Raw genomic sequence first — 19,742 nt, forward strand, 5'->3', positions numbered from 1 at the left:
TTTTTGACGTGTCTACATTTTACATTTCTCTCATTACATTTTACATTTGCGCTCTGCCACATCCCATTTGCCCTTCACGCTTTCTACATAGCAATTTCGCACAGCATCAACTTGCATATGCAAATGTAGGATATCACGTGACTTGTTAACATATATGGAAACCCGGCACAAGCACACTATAAGGATATTCACCGCACGACAAAAGAAATCAAGCTGGCACACCATAAGAAACTATCTAGACGACCGTGTCTAATTTTGAATGTGCCAGTAAATAATTGATAGATTCAAGCAGCCAAAGAAACATACTTTTCAGTAATTTATAACACAATAACTAGAATTTCGTATTAATACCCGTATTTTTATATTTTAAACACCCCCACTCTTTCCGGTCTCTCTATAAACAGAGTTGAGTAGCCTACTTTGATCCTTTGATCCATTAAAAAAACAACAATATATAAGCATTGTGCCCAACAAATAAATAATATATTTAAAGAGAGGAATGACTATACATCTTTTAGTATGGACATAGATAATTTTTGATTAAGCCCTGTATCTTTATTTTAGTTTAGTTTAGCCCCCCCCCCCCCTTCCTTCACTTCAGAGGAGCACGTGGCTAAGTGGGTAAGGCGCTGGCTCGCTAGCCTGGAGGTCGGGTGTTCGATCCCTGCATTGGCCGAGAAAGTACATCGAGATTTTCCGGCGTGGTTTCCCTGCATCAAGTGGGCCTGACAAGGACAGCTGTCTAGTCGTTCGGATGAGACGAAAAACCGAGGTCCCGTGTATATATTAGAATGCACGTAAAAGATCCCCGGACAGTTGAATTTTGATATAAGAGTAGGCAACAGTGCCGCTGCCCGGGCAAAATTTCCCTCATAGCACTCTGTATGGCGTATGCCCGTCTTCATTAGCTCAGTATAGGAGCAGAACAGTAGAACGTTAAACCCCATTTCATTTCATTTCCTTCACTTCAACTTTAATCTTATTTTGTAAAGTTAAGCAAATATGAATGTGCCAGAAAATTATTTGCATATTTGAAAAGAGCAATCAGTGATACTTAACATGGTATCTGGAATTTCGTATTTAGGCCAGTATTTTTACTTGAATACCCTTTTAATAGTGTGGTATTTATTTGATTTAAATTATGAAAATACTATTGTACCAGAAAACTATTTACAAACAGAAAAGAATGTGATTTTCACTAATATGTAAAATGATACCTGAAATTTCGTATTTGGACATTGCACAGCCCCCCCCCCCCCACACACACACACACGTAATCATCATAAAGTGCCATCCAAAGTGTCAAGGTGAGTAAATTTGTATTGTGTACTAGGCTGATTTCCTGTTATAGTGTCGTGAATATCCCTGTTCTGGCTTATACTGTGCCAGGTTTCCGTATATGTTAATAAGTCACGTGATATCCTACATTTACATATGCAAGTTGATGCTGTGCGAAACATGCTATGTAGAATGCGTGAAGGACAAATGGGATGTGGCAGAGAGCAAATGTAAAATGTAATGAGAGAAATGTAAAATGTAGACACGTCAAAAAAAGCATTTTCTAACAAAACATTTGTCATTTAACACTTAACATTTGACGTTTTACATTTAACTCTTGCCTTAGAGGTATTTTGACTTTATCATTATCGGTATTAGGAATTTGTACATTGTACTTTTTACATATAATCAATAGAAAACACATTGTAGCAGAGCATTTAATATTGGCAGCGATACCCTTCCATAAAAACACAGATCCTATTTTGTTTTGTTTTTTAAAGTTGAAAATTTCGTTTTACTTTTTATAGTTCAAAATTTCATTTTACTTGTCTTTACTACACTTGGATCTGGAAGAGCTGTTATAAAACCCTTGTACTGGTTGATGTGAGGGATTAGCCAATGAAATGGTCTGTTCCGGAGAGTTCTTGGCATGCGATACACAGAACTGTTGGTATCTTACTAGAAACATCAAGGCTGATTGATTAATCAAGTGTCTGACGTCATAGTTCAAAATCCGCTCGTATGACCCCTGACGTGACCTCCCACTACAACTGGTAAGATTTTCATGTAGCAGCAGCCATCGAAAGTATAAAAAAACGGAACGAAATATAGATCTGTATTTTAATCAGATTGAGGTAAACAAAATTGTCAAAATTTGACCACCTGACATAGTTTTGAAGTGAAAGCCCAGTGTTTGAACATTGCAATTACCGTATGAGGAATAAGACTTGATACATTGAAAATTAAAATATAATCTGTAAAGGTTAATAATACTGGACAACAAAGACAGTAAAATACATATTTGTCATCATAATTTTTAGAGTATTTACAATTGCTTCTTTACGGTCATTAAAATTGTCATTAAACCAGTGTGTCCTCGCATCATACAGACAGAGAGCTAAATTGAAGAGTTAAAATATAAAGGAGCAGGGTCGCCTGTCCAACCTCGTTGGTTTTGTCCGGGTCCTTCGGTTTCCTCCCATTGCTAAAGACCCCTACGCACAATTGAATTATTGAAATAAAATTGAACCATATATTATGTTAGTCCCGAAATGACCTAGTTTGTGTTGAGTGGACAACGTTAAATCCCATTTCTCTCTCTGTGTAAATTTTAGTAAATTAAATTAATTGACATTTTGTAATTATACTATTCAAAAAAAGTAGGGGATATTTGATTTTGGGGGCATAATACTAAAATATGGAAATGACTACGAAAAAAGTCACTATAGAACCTAACAGAAGAAACATTTCCAGTTACATGTGACGCCCAAACGCACCAATAGCTACCGCATGGAATGCAGGTGATGCTTGGGATCATCATGGGGGTCCAACCCAAGATTTGCACGACTCTGACTTTGAATGTTACAGTCATTGTGGCATTGAATTCCAGGGTGGAAACATCAGTTTAATTGTTTTAGTGACCAGAAAACAAATTTTGATATGCGTCGGCTTACCCAAAATGAAAGGTTACGTGCCCTTGGCATGCTACAGATCGGCACAACACAGGCGGTTGTGGCGCGGACGATGAATGTTTCTCAGTCTGTCATAAGCAGGCTATGGTCCAGATACCGTGATACACAATCTGTACAGGACAGACCACGCTCAGGTCGACCAAGGGCGACAACTCAAGCCCAGGATCGATTTATCCGTACCTTGGCCTTGAGAAATCGTGTCATCACAGCAAATCAGATCAGCGCTCGTCTTCAAACAGACACTGGTGTGAGAGTGAGTGGCCAGACGATTCGGAATCGACTGCATAGGGGTCACCTTCGCGCCCGACGTCCTCGCGTGATCCCTTGTTTGAGAGATCATCACATTCAGGCAAGACGTCGTTGGTGTAGGGATCGTCAACACTGGGATAATCGACGCTGGAGCAATGTGATGTTTTCAGATGAGTCAAGGTTCACTGTTGATTTTTTGGACAGACGTAGGAGGGTGTGGCGTCGTCGAAACGAGCGCTTCCAAGACGTTAACGTCATCAGACATGATCGATTTGGGGGTGGTTCTGTTATGGTGTGGGGAGGCATCACTGTTGCTGGAAGAACGGCTTTACATGTTGTTGCAGGGCTTGTTACAGGCCAGTACTACCGGGACAACATCTTGGCAGTCCATGTTGTGCCCTCCGCACGACGTCATGGCCGCCGTTTCATCTTCAAGGATGACAACGCAAGATGTCACAGAGCCAGGATCGTTACAGGTTACCTCCAACAACAGAACATCACCACATTACCTTGGCCAGCACTGAATCATCCCGACCTCTCCCCCATCGAGCATGTCTGGGACATGCTTGGACAGAGGTTACGTCAACGTCAACAACGTCCTGCCAATGTCCAAGAACTTGCTGCTGCGTTGCAACAGGAATGGGACAATCTGGACCAAAATGACCTTAGACGTCCCATTAGGAGTATGCCACGTCGGATCAATGCTTGTTTGGCAAACAGAGGAGGATTTACCCGTTACTGACTTAGTTGTGATGCTGTGGTAACTTTGCTGTTTGACCCCGGGTATCATTTTACCCTTATAATGGTCAGTCTGTGCCTTACTTAGTCTAACGATCATTTGGAATAAATCGATGAATGTGAACTTCATTTCATTTTGTCATTTGTTTCTTCGTCAGTTTCATTAGGTGACTTTAATAACACTTAAAAATCAAATATCCCCTACTTTTTTTGAATAGTATATAAGATAATTTATTATTTCAATAAAATACAGCTAAAGTTATAGTAGTCCATCTACTTCTTAGAGTTATCTGTCTTGTAATTTAGCCAACTTTTCTCTGTATTGATTGACTTCAATGCCTTCCCAATTCATCTTATGTAAAGGTTCCATAAATCTGGCAAATAAATCAAAAACAATATTTTTATCATTGAATATATCTGAATGGGTTCCATAAATCTGGCAAATAAATCAAAAATAATACTTTTATTTATTGAGTCTGAATTGGGTTCAGATTAACTCATCTCAAAGTTGTTATTCAAACAGATTGGAATATAGAATCATTTTAAAATATATTAGTTGTGGGTGAAACTGCAAAACACAAACAGAATTCGTGGATATATTCCAGTAATTACCATAAGTTTTCGAAATAATCATGGACCTCATTCAAGTTTATCTAAAGGTTAAGCTTTCTTGCCTGATATTATCACAAAATGAGAGAGAGAGAGAGAGAGAGAGAGAGAGAGATGAGGTTTAATGTCCACTTGACACAAACTAGGTCATTTCGGAGTTAACATAGTTCAAATTTATTTCAATAATTCGCCTGTGGGTAGCCACAAAATAAGATTGTTCATCTTACATTAAACGTACATTATCCAAGAGCTAAATCTGCCTATTGCTGGTCTTTCTTTAGGCCTATTACTTAGATATTAATTAACTTATCCATAATTTTACAGGATTTGAATCGATCTGCTGCTCAACGCTCATTGATGATTAAATCCAAAAATGTTTTTTATCGCACCGACTTTAGTCATGATGATCAAGGCTCGGCTTAAAATTCAAAAGCTAATATCTTTGTTCAGAGTGGAGCAGTTTGACTGAAATTTTCAACATATTCTATAACGAAAACAGTCAACTCTTTATCTAACCTCCCATAATGCCTCTGTAATAGACAGCTGTATTCTACATGTTATTTAGGGGTATACAATGTTTTATGAAGGAATATACCAGTAATACACATGTGACTGGATTGTATTATTTTATATGCTAGATATATCAATATATACAAACCTTTTCATAACATCATTATATACATTTCTTTCTTTATCAGTTAAATTTGTTGACAGAAGTTTGAGATTTTTATCAACTATATCATAACTGTAATTAAAAATAGTTTATAGAGATATTAATCTTGTTTATTTCAACAAACTTGGTTAAAGGAGCATTACCAGATATATTTTAGTAAATAAAACTGGTTAATTCAGACTGGAGGATTCTTACAAACTATTTCAGAGCTGTAATTAAAACAAGAGAGATATTAATGTTATTTATTTCAACAAAACTTTTTATGGGAGCAGTAGCAGTCCCAAATATATTAGAACTGTTCTCATTATCATAATAATTATTAAAAAAATTAAGTTTGAAATTACAAATACCTAACAAGAGCATTTTAAAATCTGATTTGAGAAGGATCAGCAAAGCACATCTTTTTCAAGGTTTATGGGAGGTTATTGCCCATTTAATTCTGCTTAAATCGGATTTGTTTACGGTATCAATATATTTGGTACTATTAATATCAGTATAATACTTGTACGACAATCTCTATTTACCTTTCAGAAGACGTTATCGTGGATGCCACTCCTGGAAGTTCAAGACTATGTTTCACGGCCAACTGAGCTAAGTCTACATTATTGTCCTGAAAGTAAAAGAATGGAGTTTATGTCTTACAATACTTCGGTCAATTTCAGACTAGCATACAGTGAATTTTTCTAGGATCACAATGACATAGGCAATTCCTGGGATAAAACATTTCCCCCAGACTCTCCATATAATTCAAGCTGTAAATAGGTTCTATTAAGAGTATGTGAATGTGTACATCGTAGAACATTGGTTTTGCATTTCTTCCAGATAATCCTTCAAGTCATGATCATCAAGTACATGTACATTAAATGTTAATTGCAAGTGTTGAATATATTGCATATGCTAATCAATTTTCTTCTATAAATTAAAACTCAGTAAGGACCGGGTAGGAATATTTCATATACACTGCCAATTTATACAGGAGACCTCAGAGTTTAGTCCAATGTAGTGATATAGCAGACATTCATGCAAGCCAGGCAACCTGGGGACTGAGCTTGAAAAACCAAATTGCGTCTTGATCTCCAATAACAATCCAGAACAAAAAGTGATGAAGGTATGTGGATTAGATTAATGAGATTATATTTGCTTTGTGCATACCTTACAATATTTTGCAGCCTTCTGACAATTATCTTTAATTTGATGATTTGCTGGATGCCATTTTGGTGGACCCGATTCACATAATAAACCCATACCTATAGGTGATGCATTTAATATACCAAGTCCTTTCTCCTGAAAATATGTCAATATGTGTGTCAGTGTTTATTCAACTAGATGAACTGCATTAATATGTGTCAATGAAAGTTTGAACTTGGATTTCGGAAGCCATATCTACTGTTTGCATGATAAGCGGACTATAAATTAGTCTTATACATATAGAAATAAAAGTCTGTGTACGTATGAAATTTAAACACCAAAATATAGAGGAATGGTGTATTTACCTTGTCTCAAAATTTTAGCTCAAAATATTGAGTCGTTTGGATGTAAACGTCAAAACCGCTTCTCCGGGGCTTTTAATTAAATTGTAATAATGGCCTAATAAAATTGTAATAATGACCTATACACGAGAGCTTTTAATTAAATTGTAACAATGGCCTAAAACAATATATTTGAGGTTTTAATTAAATTGTAATAATGGCAAAAAACAAGCCTATTGGGGCTTTTAATTAAATTGTAATTATGACCTATATACAAGCATATTGGGGATTTTAATTAAATTGTAATAATGACCTATATACAAGCATATTGGGGATTTTAATTAAATTGTAATAATGGCCTATATACAAGTATATTAGAACTTTTAATTAAATTGTAATAATGGCCTATAATCAAGCATGTTGGGACTTTTAATCAAATTGTAATTGTGAACTGTATGACATAGTACATCTATCTATCTATACTAATATTTGTGACTGTCGTTTGTTTGTCTGTCTGTCTGTTCGGGGTTGGCGGCTACACTAGGTCTGCCCCTGAGTCTGAAATTTGGGGTATAGGGGTAGCTCGGACCGGGGAGTTACATAGGCCAGGTGGCGTTAGTCTACCACTTCCGGTTTCGGGGTTATGACCCCCGAGCGAAGCCGGGTATCCTGCTAGTCGTACATATTTTAGACCACTAAAATGTTTGTGCAGTCTAGCAATTTGCAGTTTTAAATAAGATATGATGGAATATACCTGATATACCTGGAAATAAAACATAAAATATTATGGAGTATATTTTACCTGGCAATGAGAAATATACATATATATGTTTTACCTTGAAATAAGGAATATAATCTTGTATTGAACTATCAAACATACAACCACGACAATAACTTAAAACTGTATCTATTTTAACTTTACTTTTCTCTATAATTGTCCTGTAACAAACAAAAAAAAGATATTCCTGATTTTTCACATGCCTTTGTAAAATCCTGACAAATATGGCTAATACACAAAGCCTGGTGATTGCTAATTATTTTAAATAAACATGTACTTAAACGAACAATGCAGTCTTTGTTCAAATTACTACAAAACATATCTTACATATTGCAACAAGAAACAATCTAGTCTGAATCCGACAATTGTCTGTGATTTACTATTGTACTGTTCTTGCTTGTAGTTTGATTTATTTGACCAATCGATCAAAACTTGTCCGCAGTGGCCAATCTTACTCTTGTCACCAGAGAAGCTTCTTTAATGATTAAGGAGTATGCATTCATATGAAAACTCATTGTAGAATCAGCTTTTGATGATAGGTTATCTCTAAGACTAATGCCCCATTGACAGTTTCACGCAATCGTGGTACGCTTTCCAAGACGGAAACTATGCGTACCATCGCGGGAAACAGTCGTAAACTACGCGTACCATTGCGTGCCATCCGTGACAGTGCCGACCCAAAACCTAGGATTTGTCCAAGCTCATGCCACGCACTCCTGGGCGTACCATTTTCGTAAACTATGCGCAAACTATGCGTACCCGGTGCGTAAAAGTGTCAATGAAAATTATGTTGCGCACTGTCACGCACTGAGGGGTACTCAATGTCACGCATTGGTGCGCAAGGTTCATCACTGGTACGACAAGATCAGCAATGGTGCTCATGGGTTGATGTAGGTATCTGCCAGTGGTCAGGAATTCTTCCCGCCACTTGACGTGTGTCACTCATTGGTGCTCACAGTTTACTCATTGATCCTCACAGTGTACTCACTGGTGCTCATAATTTACTCATTGGTGCTCATAGTTTACTCTCATATACTCATTGGCAGGTTTGCTTCACTCACAGGCGCCGCACCAATCAGAAGCCTCCACGTTTTCACAACGTACAGTTGCTCCATGTTCCACCATCAGAAGCTCCACCTTCCGCTCCAACAGAAATTGGTACCCAGCATCCACCACTGAAAGGAGCACGATGCTATGAAAGTTCTTGTAGTTAAAGTAGAAGGATCCACCCGAGGGGGGTTTCTTCATAGCAACATGCTTGCCGTCAACGGCTCCAAGACAGTTGTGGTAATTCCATCTGCTACTAAAACCTTCAGCAATAGTCTTCCACTGGTCTTCTGTTCTAGGACAAACTAATGCTTCTGGCTTGTAGACCTTGACGATAGCTTTACATACTTCTGGTAGAAACTTGCATATAGTGCTAAGTTCAACTCTGAAATTGTATTGGAGACTTGCATAGGAATCGCCACTGGCTAAGAAGCGGAGTGTGATTGCTAACTTCAGGCCAACTTCAAGAGGTTCTCTCATAAATGTTTTATTCTTCTTCAGGTGTGGGCTCAACTTTTCAATCATCTCTTGAAACAGTTCGGGGGTGATACGTAGGAAGTTCCGGTAACCTCTGCGTTCTTCCTTGTGTAGTTCCGACAATAACTGGTCATAATGGCCAAAATGTTGTCTCCTTGTCAACCATTGCCTCCTGACTTTTCTTTTCTTGCTGCAGGCAGACGTTCTGTCGGTGTCAGGTTTTGATTGTAGAACAATATTTCGTTCACTTTCATCTTCTTCCAAAAGTAGTAGACCAGCAGCTGCTGTAAGATGTACGTTTTGCAAAGTAAGGTTCCTTTCTTTAAGGTCTCTGGAGTTCATCATTTTGAAGAGTTGCCGACGGAATGGACCATATCCCAATACCTTTCCTTTATATATACCATTTCTATAAAGCGTGCCAGTGCGTGCCACAAAATGACTCACAAAATGGTCACGCATGCTTAAAACTGAGTACACTAGCGTAACCAATACCTGACAGTGCAGGTACTGGCGTACCATAGCGCAAGTGCGCGGTCACCTGCGCAAACTGTGCGCAAACTATCCGTAGATATTGAGTACTGTAACGGGACAATGATGGACGATGCGGGACACATGAGAGACAACTAACATGGTACGAATGCGCACCAGTGCGGACAGATTTTGCATACTATGAGCAAAGGTTGGTCAGCAACGGCACGAACTATTTGATTGACAGGTGAAATATACATGATATCCATCCGCATTGGTACGAATTAATGATTACCATTGCGGATTCAAAATGCGTGAAAGTGTCAATGGGGCATAAGACTACATTCATAACAATCTCCACCTAACTTACATGCAATGTGACTGACTGCAAGATATACAAACATCATTAAGACACAGTGTCAAAAGTTATGTATATATAACAGTGCAATAATCTGTATAAAAATGTCCTTTGAAAAAATGCTACCTCAAGAACTCTTTTAATTTATTTCAAAGGAATTTTATATCACACAAGTTACAAGTAAATCATAAAAGTTACATGTAATGGTCACATAAGTTATATGTAAATAATAATTACATGTAAATCATGTAAGTTACATGTAGGCTATAATGATCACATAATTTACATGTTATATAAAAATCACATAGGCTACATGTAATGATCACATAAGGTATATGTAAATCACATAAGGTATGTGTAAATCACATAAGTTAAATGTAATGAACACATAAGTTACATGTAATGACCACGTAAGTTACATGTAATGATCACATACGTTACATGTAAAACACATGTTATATTTATATTTATTTGTAATATCCATGCCATAAAATTTAATCAGGTTTGGTAATTGTTGAGATTTGCAAATGTACCATACCTGAAGTTTTCAAGAGGGTATCCAGTTATTCCAATAAATCTAGCTTTACCACTATCCTTAATTTCTTGTAAAGCTGGCAATGTTTCATTGAGAATAATATCTAAATCTGGAGCAAACTCCATATCATGTACCTGAAAATTACAGCATTAATCACTCAAAGCAAATCAACATGTAAAATTCTACAAACTAAAGAGACAGTTCTAGAGAAGAAAAGAGAAGAAAAGAAAAATTGCAAAAAAATGCAAATTATAGATTCCTTTTTCCTTTTTAATTATTTTAACCTTGTGGACCCAAGAAGCATTCTTAGAGCATTGATATATTTCCTGCAGAGTTAAAGATAATCTATGGGCAGTCAACAAATTAAAATCAGGACAATACAGATTGTACTGTACAGATAACAACTCTTACTACACTCCACCTTCAACAATTCCCTCTAACCTTTTATAGTGTTTTCAATCTGTTTTTGGTTGTGAAGCATTATTGTAGTGTTTATAAAAATGTTAGTACATCATTGTAGACATCACTCCACCTTCAACAATTCCCTCTAACCTTTTATAGTGTTTTCAATCTGTTTTTGGTTGTGAAGCATTATTGTAGTGTTTATAAAAATGTTAGTACATCATTGTAGACATCACATTTTAATTTGAAATCATAAGACTATAAATTATTTTATATGCACCTGTATTATATCAACATAACCTATTCCCATTCTCTGTAGACTTTCATCTATACTTCTCATAGTTCTTTCACGACTAAAATCAAACATTTTCTCTACATCAGGTTCATATCTTCCTACTTTAGTTGCTACATAGAATGAGTCACGGGGTATATTCTTAAATGCCTGCAGAAAAAGTAACAATAGTAACAATTCATTTGTTAAGCGACGAAATGCACATCTGTTTTTCCAAGGAATTCAAACATGGAGAAATCATAATAATGTACGTCAGAATGAAGTAAAGAGGAGAATTTTTTATCTGGACGTATTTGTTATTGATTTATTTATGCATTTATCTACCATAAACAAAGAAGTACTTGTGAATGTGTGTGTCCAAACACCACACAAAGGTTGTTGCATATATTATATTCTTTTGCAGTAATGGGAGTAACAACCAGTGAATTAAATGTCAGAAATAATTAAAATTTGATTGGCTATCAGAAATCATTGAAAATCAATAGGATTCTTCGTCTTGACACTCTGTATGTGAAATTTTAATCCTGCACCTATGCCACAGTTTGGTTTGGTACCTGGTTTGGTTCCAAAGATTTTTCTATCAATTAAGAAATGATTAATGAGATATGTTTATGCTTTGTAACCAACCTGTCCTAATACTGTTTCTGATTTGCCATTACCATACCATGGTGCTGTATCTATGTAGTTAATGCCTTTCTTGATAGCTTGTGTTAAAACTGCGATACTTTCATCATCTTTAGTTGTTTTAAAAACACCTGCTAAACCAGATCCACCTATAATAATATAATAACACATGAATAAATTAAGTAACTAAAAGTAACTACCACTCTTAAATTTTTTTCAGGAGCCAATCATAAAGAGAATTTACATGAAATCCAACAAATTTGATTAATGTGAAATAATTCACTCCTGATTGTTAATTAAAGGATTTTCAATCCCTTACAAACTACCATATTGTAAAGTTTAATCTCAAAAATGAATATCTGACCAAGAAGGATCAATTTCATTCTGGGCCCTGTTTCACAAAAACTTAAATCTCCTTAAAATCGTCTTAAACTAAAATTCCATCCTAACTTAAGATAGATGCGTTTCACAAAACGATTTTAAGCATATTAGGTAAAATCCACTAAAATAATATTGTAAGTTAAAATTGTATCTTAACTTACAATAGTGCCGTTTCACAAAACTATTTTAGGGACAATTTTAACTAAAATCTATTGTAACTTAGGACAGCCGTCACCCTCGCCTAACTTAAAATCACGAAATTAACAAATATTAATTAGAGCTACGTTGTAAGATCTATTAATTGCGACATATAGATATATTTGGAATAATGGTAATATTGCCAGTGGCCCGGGTTATATAATTTAAACATACTATCATTCACAAAAATAATTTTCATTCAATTTCTTTTCATTGCATGGAAAATATAAGCAATTAGATGACGCCCCAAATTTAAACCCCAAGAACAAAAAACCCTCAAAACCCCGTAAACAAAACTCTTTGTTACTATTTTATATATTACCATATGATTCAAGTATAAAGTGCATCATATGTAAACAGTATTAAGGACAAAACCAACCAGTGGTACCTATAATCTCCATTTATTTTTTGACGGGCCCCTTTTTAATCTGACACTAACCAGGTCATTTTTGGACTAACATATTGTAGCTGGGATCAAACCTAAAGATAACGGTTTTTATGATCAAAAGTGCATGTCCGACCATGACAACAAAGACTCATACAACTAAGAGTTGATTTAATTCCTATTCACAGCATCCAGTAAAAACAGAAAAAAAACTAACCATAGCCAAGTTGTGATATTTGTAAACCAGTGTTGCCTAGTGGTTTATATTTCATCTTTGAGACAGCGTCAATGTCATGAAAACCTCTTACATATGTAGAAACACTTGGATCCATCGTTACTGAAAATTAAATTTATATAAATAAAATAAATTGGAACATTTAAACTTTTTTTTACGGTTTAATTTGCAAAGAGGATTGTTAATCGCTGTTATAGTCAGTTTTATTCTATCATATCTATTATATATTTCAGTGATGAGTTACTAAAAGTTTCGCTAGTCTAAAGAACTACAGGGGGGCTGGATGGCCGAATGGTTAGCGCACGTGCGCACTGTATCATACGGTCTGTCATTCCCCAGTTGTACGTGACAAGGAGTAGGGTCGCCTGTCCAACCTCGTGGGTTTTCTCCAGGTCCTCCGGTTTCCTCCCACTGCTAAAGACGGCCCCTCATGCAAGCAAATTATTGAAATAAAGTTGAACCATATGTGTTAGTCCCAAAATGACCTAGCTTTTGTGTCGAGTGGATGTTAAACCCATACCTTCCTCTCTCCCTCTAAAGAACTACATATGACACCATTTATCTAATACCCCCAATTTTTTGTTCATTGTGTCTCTAAGTATGACACCCATTTTCTGACACTTAATGATTGGACAATTTCGTAATTTATTGTGGCTGTATATTCAACACTGAGTTGTTAGACACTCGATCAACAGACTGACAACTTGACACTGAGATTGAGATACACCTGTCAAAGCAATATATTAGTTTTAGAAAATCCATTAAGAAGTCCAGTGTCACATTCACCACCTTTAAGAGTCCAAAATTCCAAATTTTGCAAACATATTTTTCTACATTTCACATTGTGTTTCAAAGTTAAAAGGTTAACTTTGATCGAAATATATTGTTCTTAAATTTTTCTCCTTTATTTCTAAATGAACAATGACTGAGTTTTAACATGGACCCAGCTACAGATTATAATAGAGTCCATAGTTTTAATAAAATAATTCCAAGTCCGTATAAAACAACATTCACCTACTACAGGTATTTTGTTCATATAAAATGCGTAATTTTAAACTTTTTGTTGGTTTTGTATGTGATGTAATTGAATTGGGTCCAGATATGCGCTAGAAATCACCACTGACACTGCAATTTTTGTTCATCCTATAGCCACTGTGTATCCACAGTCAAGAATTATGTCCTGCAGCCTATTGCATACGCTAAATGCCATAAATGGGAGATAACTCCAAAATAGACGATCAAAAGTATCAACAATTCACCATTATTTATTCTTTTTTTATATAAATTATAAAGATAACATCGTATCATGTTCATAAATCCAAACTCATACATTGTGAAATAACTTTAAAATTCCGAATTTAGATAAATCAAGAGTTCTTCCTTATACTTAGAAAAAAAACACAGAAAAAACTACAAGAACTGTTAAATAGTATGTTCACATGTAAAGCTGAACAGACTCATGGAGACTCATAACAAATGGAATGAAAAGGGGTGTCACGTAAGTCTTACGTACATTTATGCACCAACCAGGTTATTTCTGCCTCGGCCCATACGGTAGATCACGTATGTAAATATTTCAAGTTAGGAATCACGTTTTTAAAGGGCGGCGCATCCTAGTTAAAACGTGTGTAACCACCTAAATCTCAACGAGAATCCATGCTAAACAAATTACAAGAAAACAACACAAATCTAAATCTCAACTGTTATCACCCAGCTCAGAAGACATGTACTGAGGACTTCCAAACACAAAATACATAATCCAACTTGGCTAAATAATCAATCAGGAACAAATCAATTTAAGCGGTGGGTAAAATGTCACCTATTTGCGCTAACTGCTTGGCATCTGAAACGATTAAAGGGACAATAACACTCTTGCTGGCTTGACAGCTCCAGAAAATAAAAAATAGCCTTATTCTAGGTACTAGATGTGTTAGTGTCTTACCTGTTGTGTAAATTATCCATTAAATCCTATATTTTACTTTTCCAGAGGGTTCAAAAATATTTTTAAATCCAAGTCACATTTGAAAAGCTTTACGTCAGCTTTTCAAATTATTTGTTGAATTTTTTACAATTTTTTAAATTAGGTGTGTTAAGATGAAATTTGTATCATCAATTAATTGGAATATTGTAAAATAGTACAATTTGTTGACCAGAATAAATATTGGGACATATTATTCAGTTACAACAAGAGTGGTATTGAGCCTTTAACAAATTATAATCAATAATTCACACTATAGCCGGAAGAGGCGTAAAGATCTTCATGAGAGTTTAAGCACTAACCCTATGGCACCAATCAAATATTAATGTAGCCCGACGGAGCGTAAAAATATCCTTGTCCAGATAAAGGAAGCGCTATCCTGGAACACCCTAAAAATGATCGCCAGGGGTCAAGTAAACGAGTGGTTTTTTGTCAATATCGAGCAAAGAATTGAAAAAAGCGACTTACAAGGACAGATATGTTATAGTGAAAAAATGAAATTGACGAAAAAACGACCGGGCCAAGATCTTCAATTCAGAACGATCTAATATTTAAAAAAAACAAAAAAAAAAACAACAAAAAAAACCTTTACATGTATTATGAAAACTGCCTAGTTTTAATCCTCAACAATTCAAAAAGTCATATTATATTAAGAAAAATAATATGAATACAGCTGTTGAATAGTGTAACATATTGTAGACTACAGTACTAGTATTATGTATTGTTTAATGGTCGAGAGCGAGACATACTGTAATATTGTAACACCATAGGCAAAATCATACCACAACTGTGGAAATAGACTTTTATCCACTACTGCTATACTACTTACATCATTCAGAGGTTGCTGCAGTTAAACTGATGTTTGAAGTATAATAAGAAACCCTATTAAACTCAGCTAGTCATGGTTTGACCTTTTTAAATATAAGGTACACGAACATATGAACAACTGATTCTATACTTGTCAATGCCTCCCGATTATATACAAAATAGTTAAAGCGTAACTAACCAAATGGCAAGGAATATAATATCTATTTTAATATAGCAGTACTTGAACATTTTCTATTTTTATCTTGCAGTATAAAGACTGCAATTGTGTGTGAAATAGCTTTATTTAACGTCCGCTTCCACTGAAGTGATATCGCAGACAATTACATGTTATGTACAAAGTGAGATATTTATTTACAAGGTTATTTGCGAAAAGAATTGAAAGGATTAAGAAATATGTATATATATATATGTACAGAACGAACAAAACAATTAATGACGGGACGATAACAAGTGCTGTATGGGTCTGGCCGATTCGTTCGGTTGAATGGTAGGGCGGTGCAACTCTTCCTTTGGGCTTATTGGTGAGTGTAGGGCCTGTCCATTCTTCCTTCCATTTGATCTTCTTGTCCGGGATGGTTGTTGATTTCATCTTCGTTTCTGTTTTTCGTTCCTGGTTCTCTAAAGTAAGAATATCCAGCACCTGCAAAGAGAACAAGCCGAAATTACCAAAATAAATAGATGACACATATTAATCATTTGCACATTTATCTGTTTCAAAAATTCTTAGTCCAAGTACTGAGCAGGTACAGTGAAACTGTACACTAAATTTCACCATGCTAGGAACCACGGTGGCGAAGTGGGTAAGACGCTGGCTCGCTAAACAGGTCGCGTGTTCGAGCCCTGCATTGGCCGAGAAAGTTCATCGGGGTTTTCAGACTTGCTTTCCCCTTGTCAATGGTGCAGGACAGAGGGCCTGATAAGGCAGCGGTCTAGTCGTTTGGATGGGACGAAAACCGAGGTCCCGTGTATACATTGGCTGCACGTAAAAGATCCCTTGGCAGTTGAAGTAGGCCATAGTGCCGCTGCCCAGGCAAAATTCCCCCCATGCCATGACACATATCATCAACGCCTACATCAAGTTTGAAATTCAACCTCAATTAGAAGGCGAGGTGTTGTGTTCTAAAGTCTCGACCAATCAAATTGCTTAAATCATCCGTCAAAAAAAAGTATTCAAATCCAGTAAATATCGCAGGTTAGCGATGGCATCGAGAGTTGATTATGGTCTAGATAAGTTAGACGTTGGTTCCTTAACTGACTGCAATCGACTAGCTAGGTGTGAATTAAGGGGTTGCAGTATGTCCACAGAGGCATTTGACTATGTCTATGGTTTTGAGCCTCGTGATGAGCTTGTCTATTTTGATGGATGATTGACAAGATTGTTATCTATTTGATAGCGATGGGTGTTTTCTTGTTTTAGACGGTATTTCCCAATCTCCCAAACAGAGTTGTCTTCCCTTGCAGTCGAACGCTGGATAGCGATACTTGTGTGGAGAGTGGGTATTTCCATGCAATTTTGATCTTATCTTTTGCTATACTTGCAAATTCAAGTCTGCTATATTCTATTGTCCATTTCATTTAGTGACAACCCCTCCGTTGCTAGTTGCTTTTTCTTGGCCGAAAATATTGACGTGGGAAGGGATCCATGCAAGGATCACCTTCCCCCCCACCCCTACCCACGGGTTTTTATCTTTTGATTTAGGTCCCTAACTTCGTGGATTAAGCCCTGTCTGCTTTTGGAGGAGCTCGTTTATATATTTGATATTACTCATGGGATTCAGAAAGGGTTGCGCCTGTTTGGTGTGTCTACATAGCTAGGCATTCAAGTGCAGATTTAATGGCCATATCAGTTCTGCGGTGTACACAGAACAATGTCTGGTAGCGTTTTCCTGATGTTCAGCTTTGCTTTGGGTATGTATATGCCATATCCTGCTGCCCCCTTTGTGAATCTTTTGATCCATCTGTGTAACTTTTGAGATGGTCAGTCCCAATCTGTTTCACAGAGAATTACGAGTCTCGTATAATATCTGTCATAGATCACTGCCTTAACACGTGCTGTCACAGCATGCGGTGTGAATCATTAGCTGAATGGCGCGTGCATTGTTTACATAAGACATAACTGCTTCGGAGAGAATGCTGCATTTTAGTCAATTTAATACCCATTTACACTAAATCGGAAATAATTTTTACCTACATATACGTCAAACGCCTTTATTTATTTTTCCAGTATATACAAAAAATGTTTTAGAATTTAATTTGTCGCAGGAAAAAAGTTAATATTTCTAGCTCATTAAGCCGCATCAATGTCATCCTTATCAGTGATTGTCGCGGCCAAACAAATATTCACTGCGGATCAGTGTGGGTCAGTCCATTCAGGGCGACCTTCGGTTATCGTGATTTCTTGACTAGGGTCGAACTAACTGAATCCGAATTTCATTTAGTCCGGACCATAGCCCGAAAATACTGAGCCATGCTATTGTGGCATGGTCGGAGTAGTTCCAAGATGGTGGTGTCGATGAAACGAAAGTGTAGAATATGTAGAAAGAATCTATTTTTGTTAAGTATCTGATTTTAAGAAAGCTTGAATGAATTTTAAATGGTTGCTACTTCTATGAGCAGATATTTTTTGTCGCGTATGTTATGTCTGAATCTATGTAAGTCTAAAAATTACGCATTATTTCAATATTTGCGCTATGCAAAAAGTAACGTCAAGTTACAAGGAATTTTGCCATCTCTAAAATTATTATTTGTTTATTAAACTATGTAACACAGCGATTCATTATCCTCCATGGAGATATGTATAGACCTTCCTTTGGGGTTAAGGGTTTTTTTTTCAGGGTTATGCTCGAGGTTTAAAGCAGAGTATAATGACATCACCATGTCCCTGGGGGCAGCCGTCTTTGAACAGACGATGGTCCGGACCATTCGCGTTCGGTTTCTAGTTCCGACCACTAGTCGTGAAAAAATTATAACCGAAGGTCGCCCTAGAGGCTATTAATTCCATTGCTAGTCCTCTACGTTTATTTCTGACGTCACTTAGGTACGTACATGTTAGTGATTGGATCACTTTATTGCAAAGGCGGAGTGTCGGGGAAGAATGTTGTCTCAATAGTCACTCCTTTCAGATTGTACTTATTTAAGATATCGTTTGACATTTACCCAAATGTCATGGGCCTGGTGTTTTTCTTAGAACCTATTCGTTGGAATTCTAGTTTAGAGTTTAGACTACTTTTTTTTATACATTTCACCGATGTGGTTACTTGTATAGTTGAATTTTACTACATATGCTTACATTCGTATTTCGTGTAGCATACAGCAGATCATGACTCATGCTGGCATTACACAATTGGGTTCTTGGGTTGTATTCCTAATTGTTTTCAAATTTGAGTGAAGTCTGTGTGGCGCTATTGCACTTTCGTACCTCTACCAGTTCCCGTGGTCGTAGGAACTTGAAATTTACAGAGGATGTTAAGGGGGGCTAGCAATTTCAGCCGAATCGACCAATAACTTTTTATTTTACCGACCTTTTAATTTCTAACGAGAGAAAACTTTATCTGTTTGACGCCATTTGCTTTGTTTACTATTTAGACTCGAATAACAAGACACTAAGACGGAAACCGACACACTGCACTAGCTGCCTATCTCTGCAGTTCATAAAAATTAATATAATTTTCGTATACTTTAATTTTTGCGCGAAGCCACCATTTTGGCTTGAACCATCGACGTTTACCCTGGCCCTGTCCCAAAACTGACTTTGAAAAGTTTGAGTTCAGTTTTCTGTAACATGACCTTGACCTACGACTTTGACCCATTTACCTTTTCTGAAGGACGTTGTCTCTGCTTTCACCTCAAGCATTAACTTTGATAATACAGTAAGAAATAGGGTCACGGCAAGCATAAACGAAAAGGGCCCGAGATGGATGGGAAGTTTGGACTCAAGGTCGAAGTCGAGGTCACGGATGGTTAAAGGTGACTAGTGGAGGTCACCACGAACTTTCACATTGACCACGCCCATTGACTTCCTTTCGGGCACGGGCCCCTCTCCGTTTGAC

General features: G+C 36.6%; 1 protein-coding gene across 8 annotated transcripts; it reads right to left on the minus strand.

Moving 5' to 3' along the window:
* Window positions 1-4,096: 4,096 nt before the first annotated feature.
* Window positions 4,097-15,876, minus strand: LOC130010302 (uncharacterized). 8 transcript variants are annotated; one of them, XM_056103390.1, is made up of 10 exons: window positions 15,458-15,476; window positions 12,870-12,989; window positions 11,692-11,837; window positions 11,053-11,214; window positions 10,374-10,504; window positions 7,544-7,646; window positions 6,391-6,522; window positions 5,763-5,848; window positions 5,224-5,310; window positions 4,097-4,330 (listed from the first exon to the last, which is right to left on the minus strand). In XM_056103390.1, the coding sequence occupies exons 2-10, from the start codon at window positions 12,982-12,984 to the stop codon at window positions 4,243-4,245; spliced, it is 1,050 nt and encodes a 349-aa protein (XP_055959365.1). In that variant the 5' UTR covers window positions 12,985-12,989; window positions 15,458-15,476; the 3' UTR covers window positions 4,097-4,242. The 8 variants fall into 8 exon arrangements, with proteins under 8 accessions (XP_055959365.1, XP_055959364.1, XP_050417942.2 ...); XM_056103389.1 differs by lacking the exon at window positions 15,458-15,476 and adding an exon at window positions 14,147-14,208; XM_050561985.2 differs by lacking the exon at window positions 15,458-15,476 and adding an exon at window positions 13,906-14,100.
* Window positions 15,877-19,742: the final 3,866 nt, after the last annotated feature.

The sequence above is a fragment of the Patella vulgata genome, chromosome 9, assembly GCF_932274485.2.
Source record: "Patella vulgata chromosome 9, xgPatVulg1.2, whole genome shotgun sequence".
Taxonomy (NCBI): Eukaryota; Metazoa; Mollusca; class Gastropoda; family Patellidae; genus Patella; species Patella vulgata.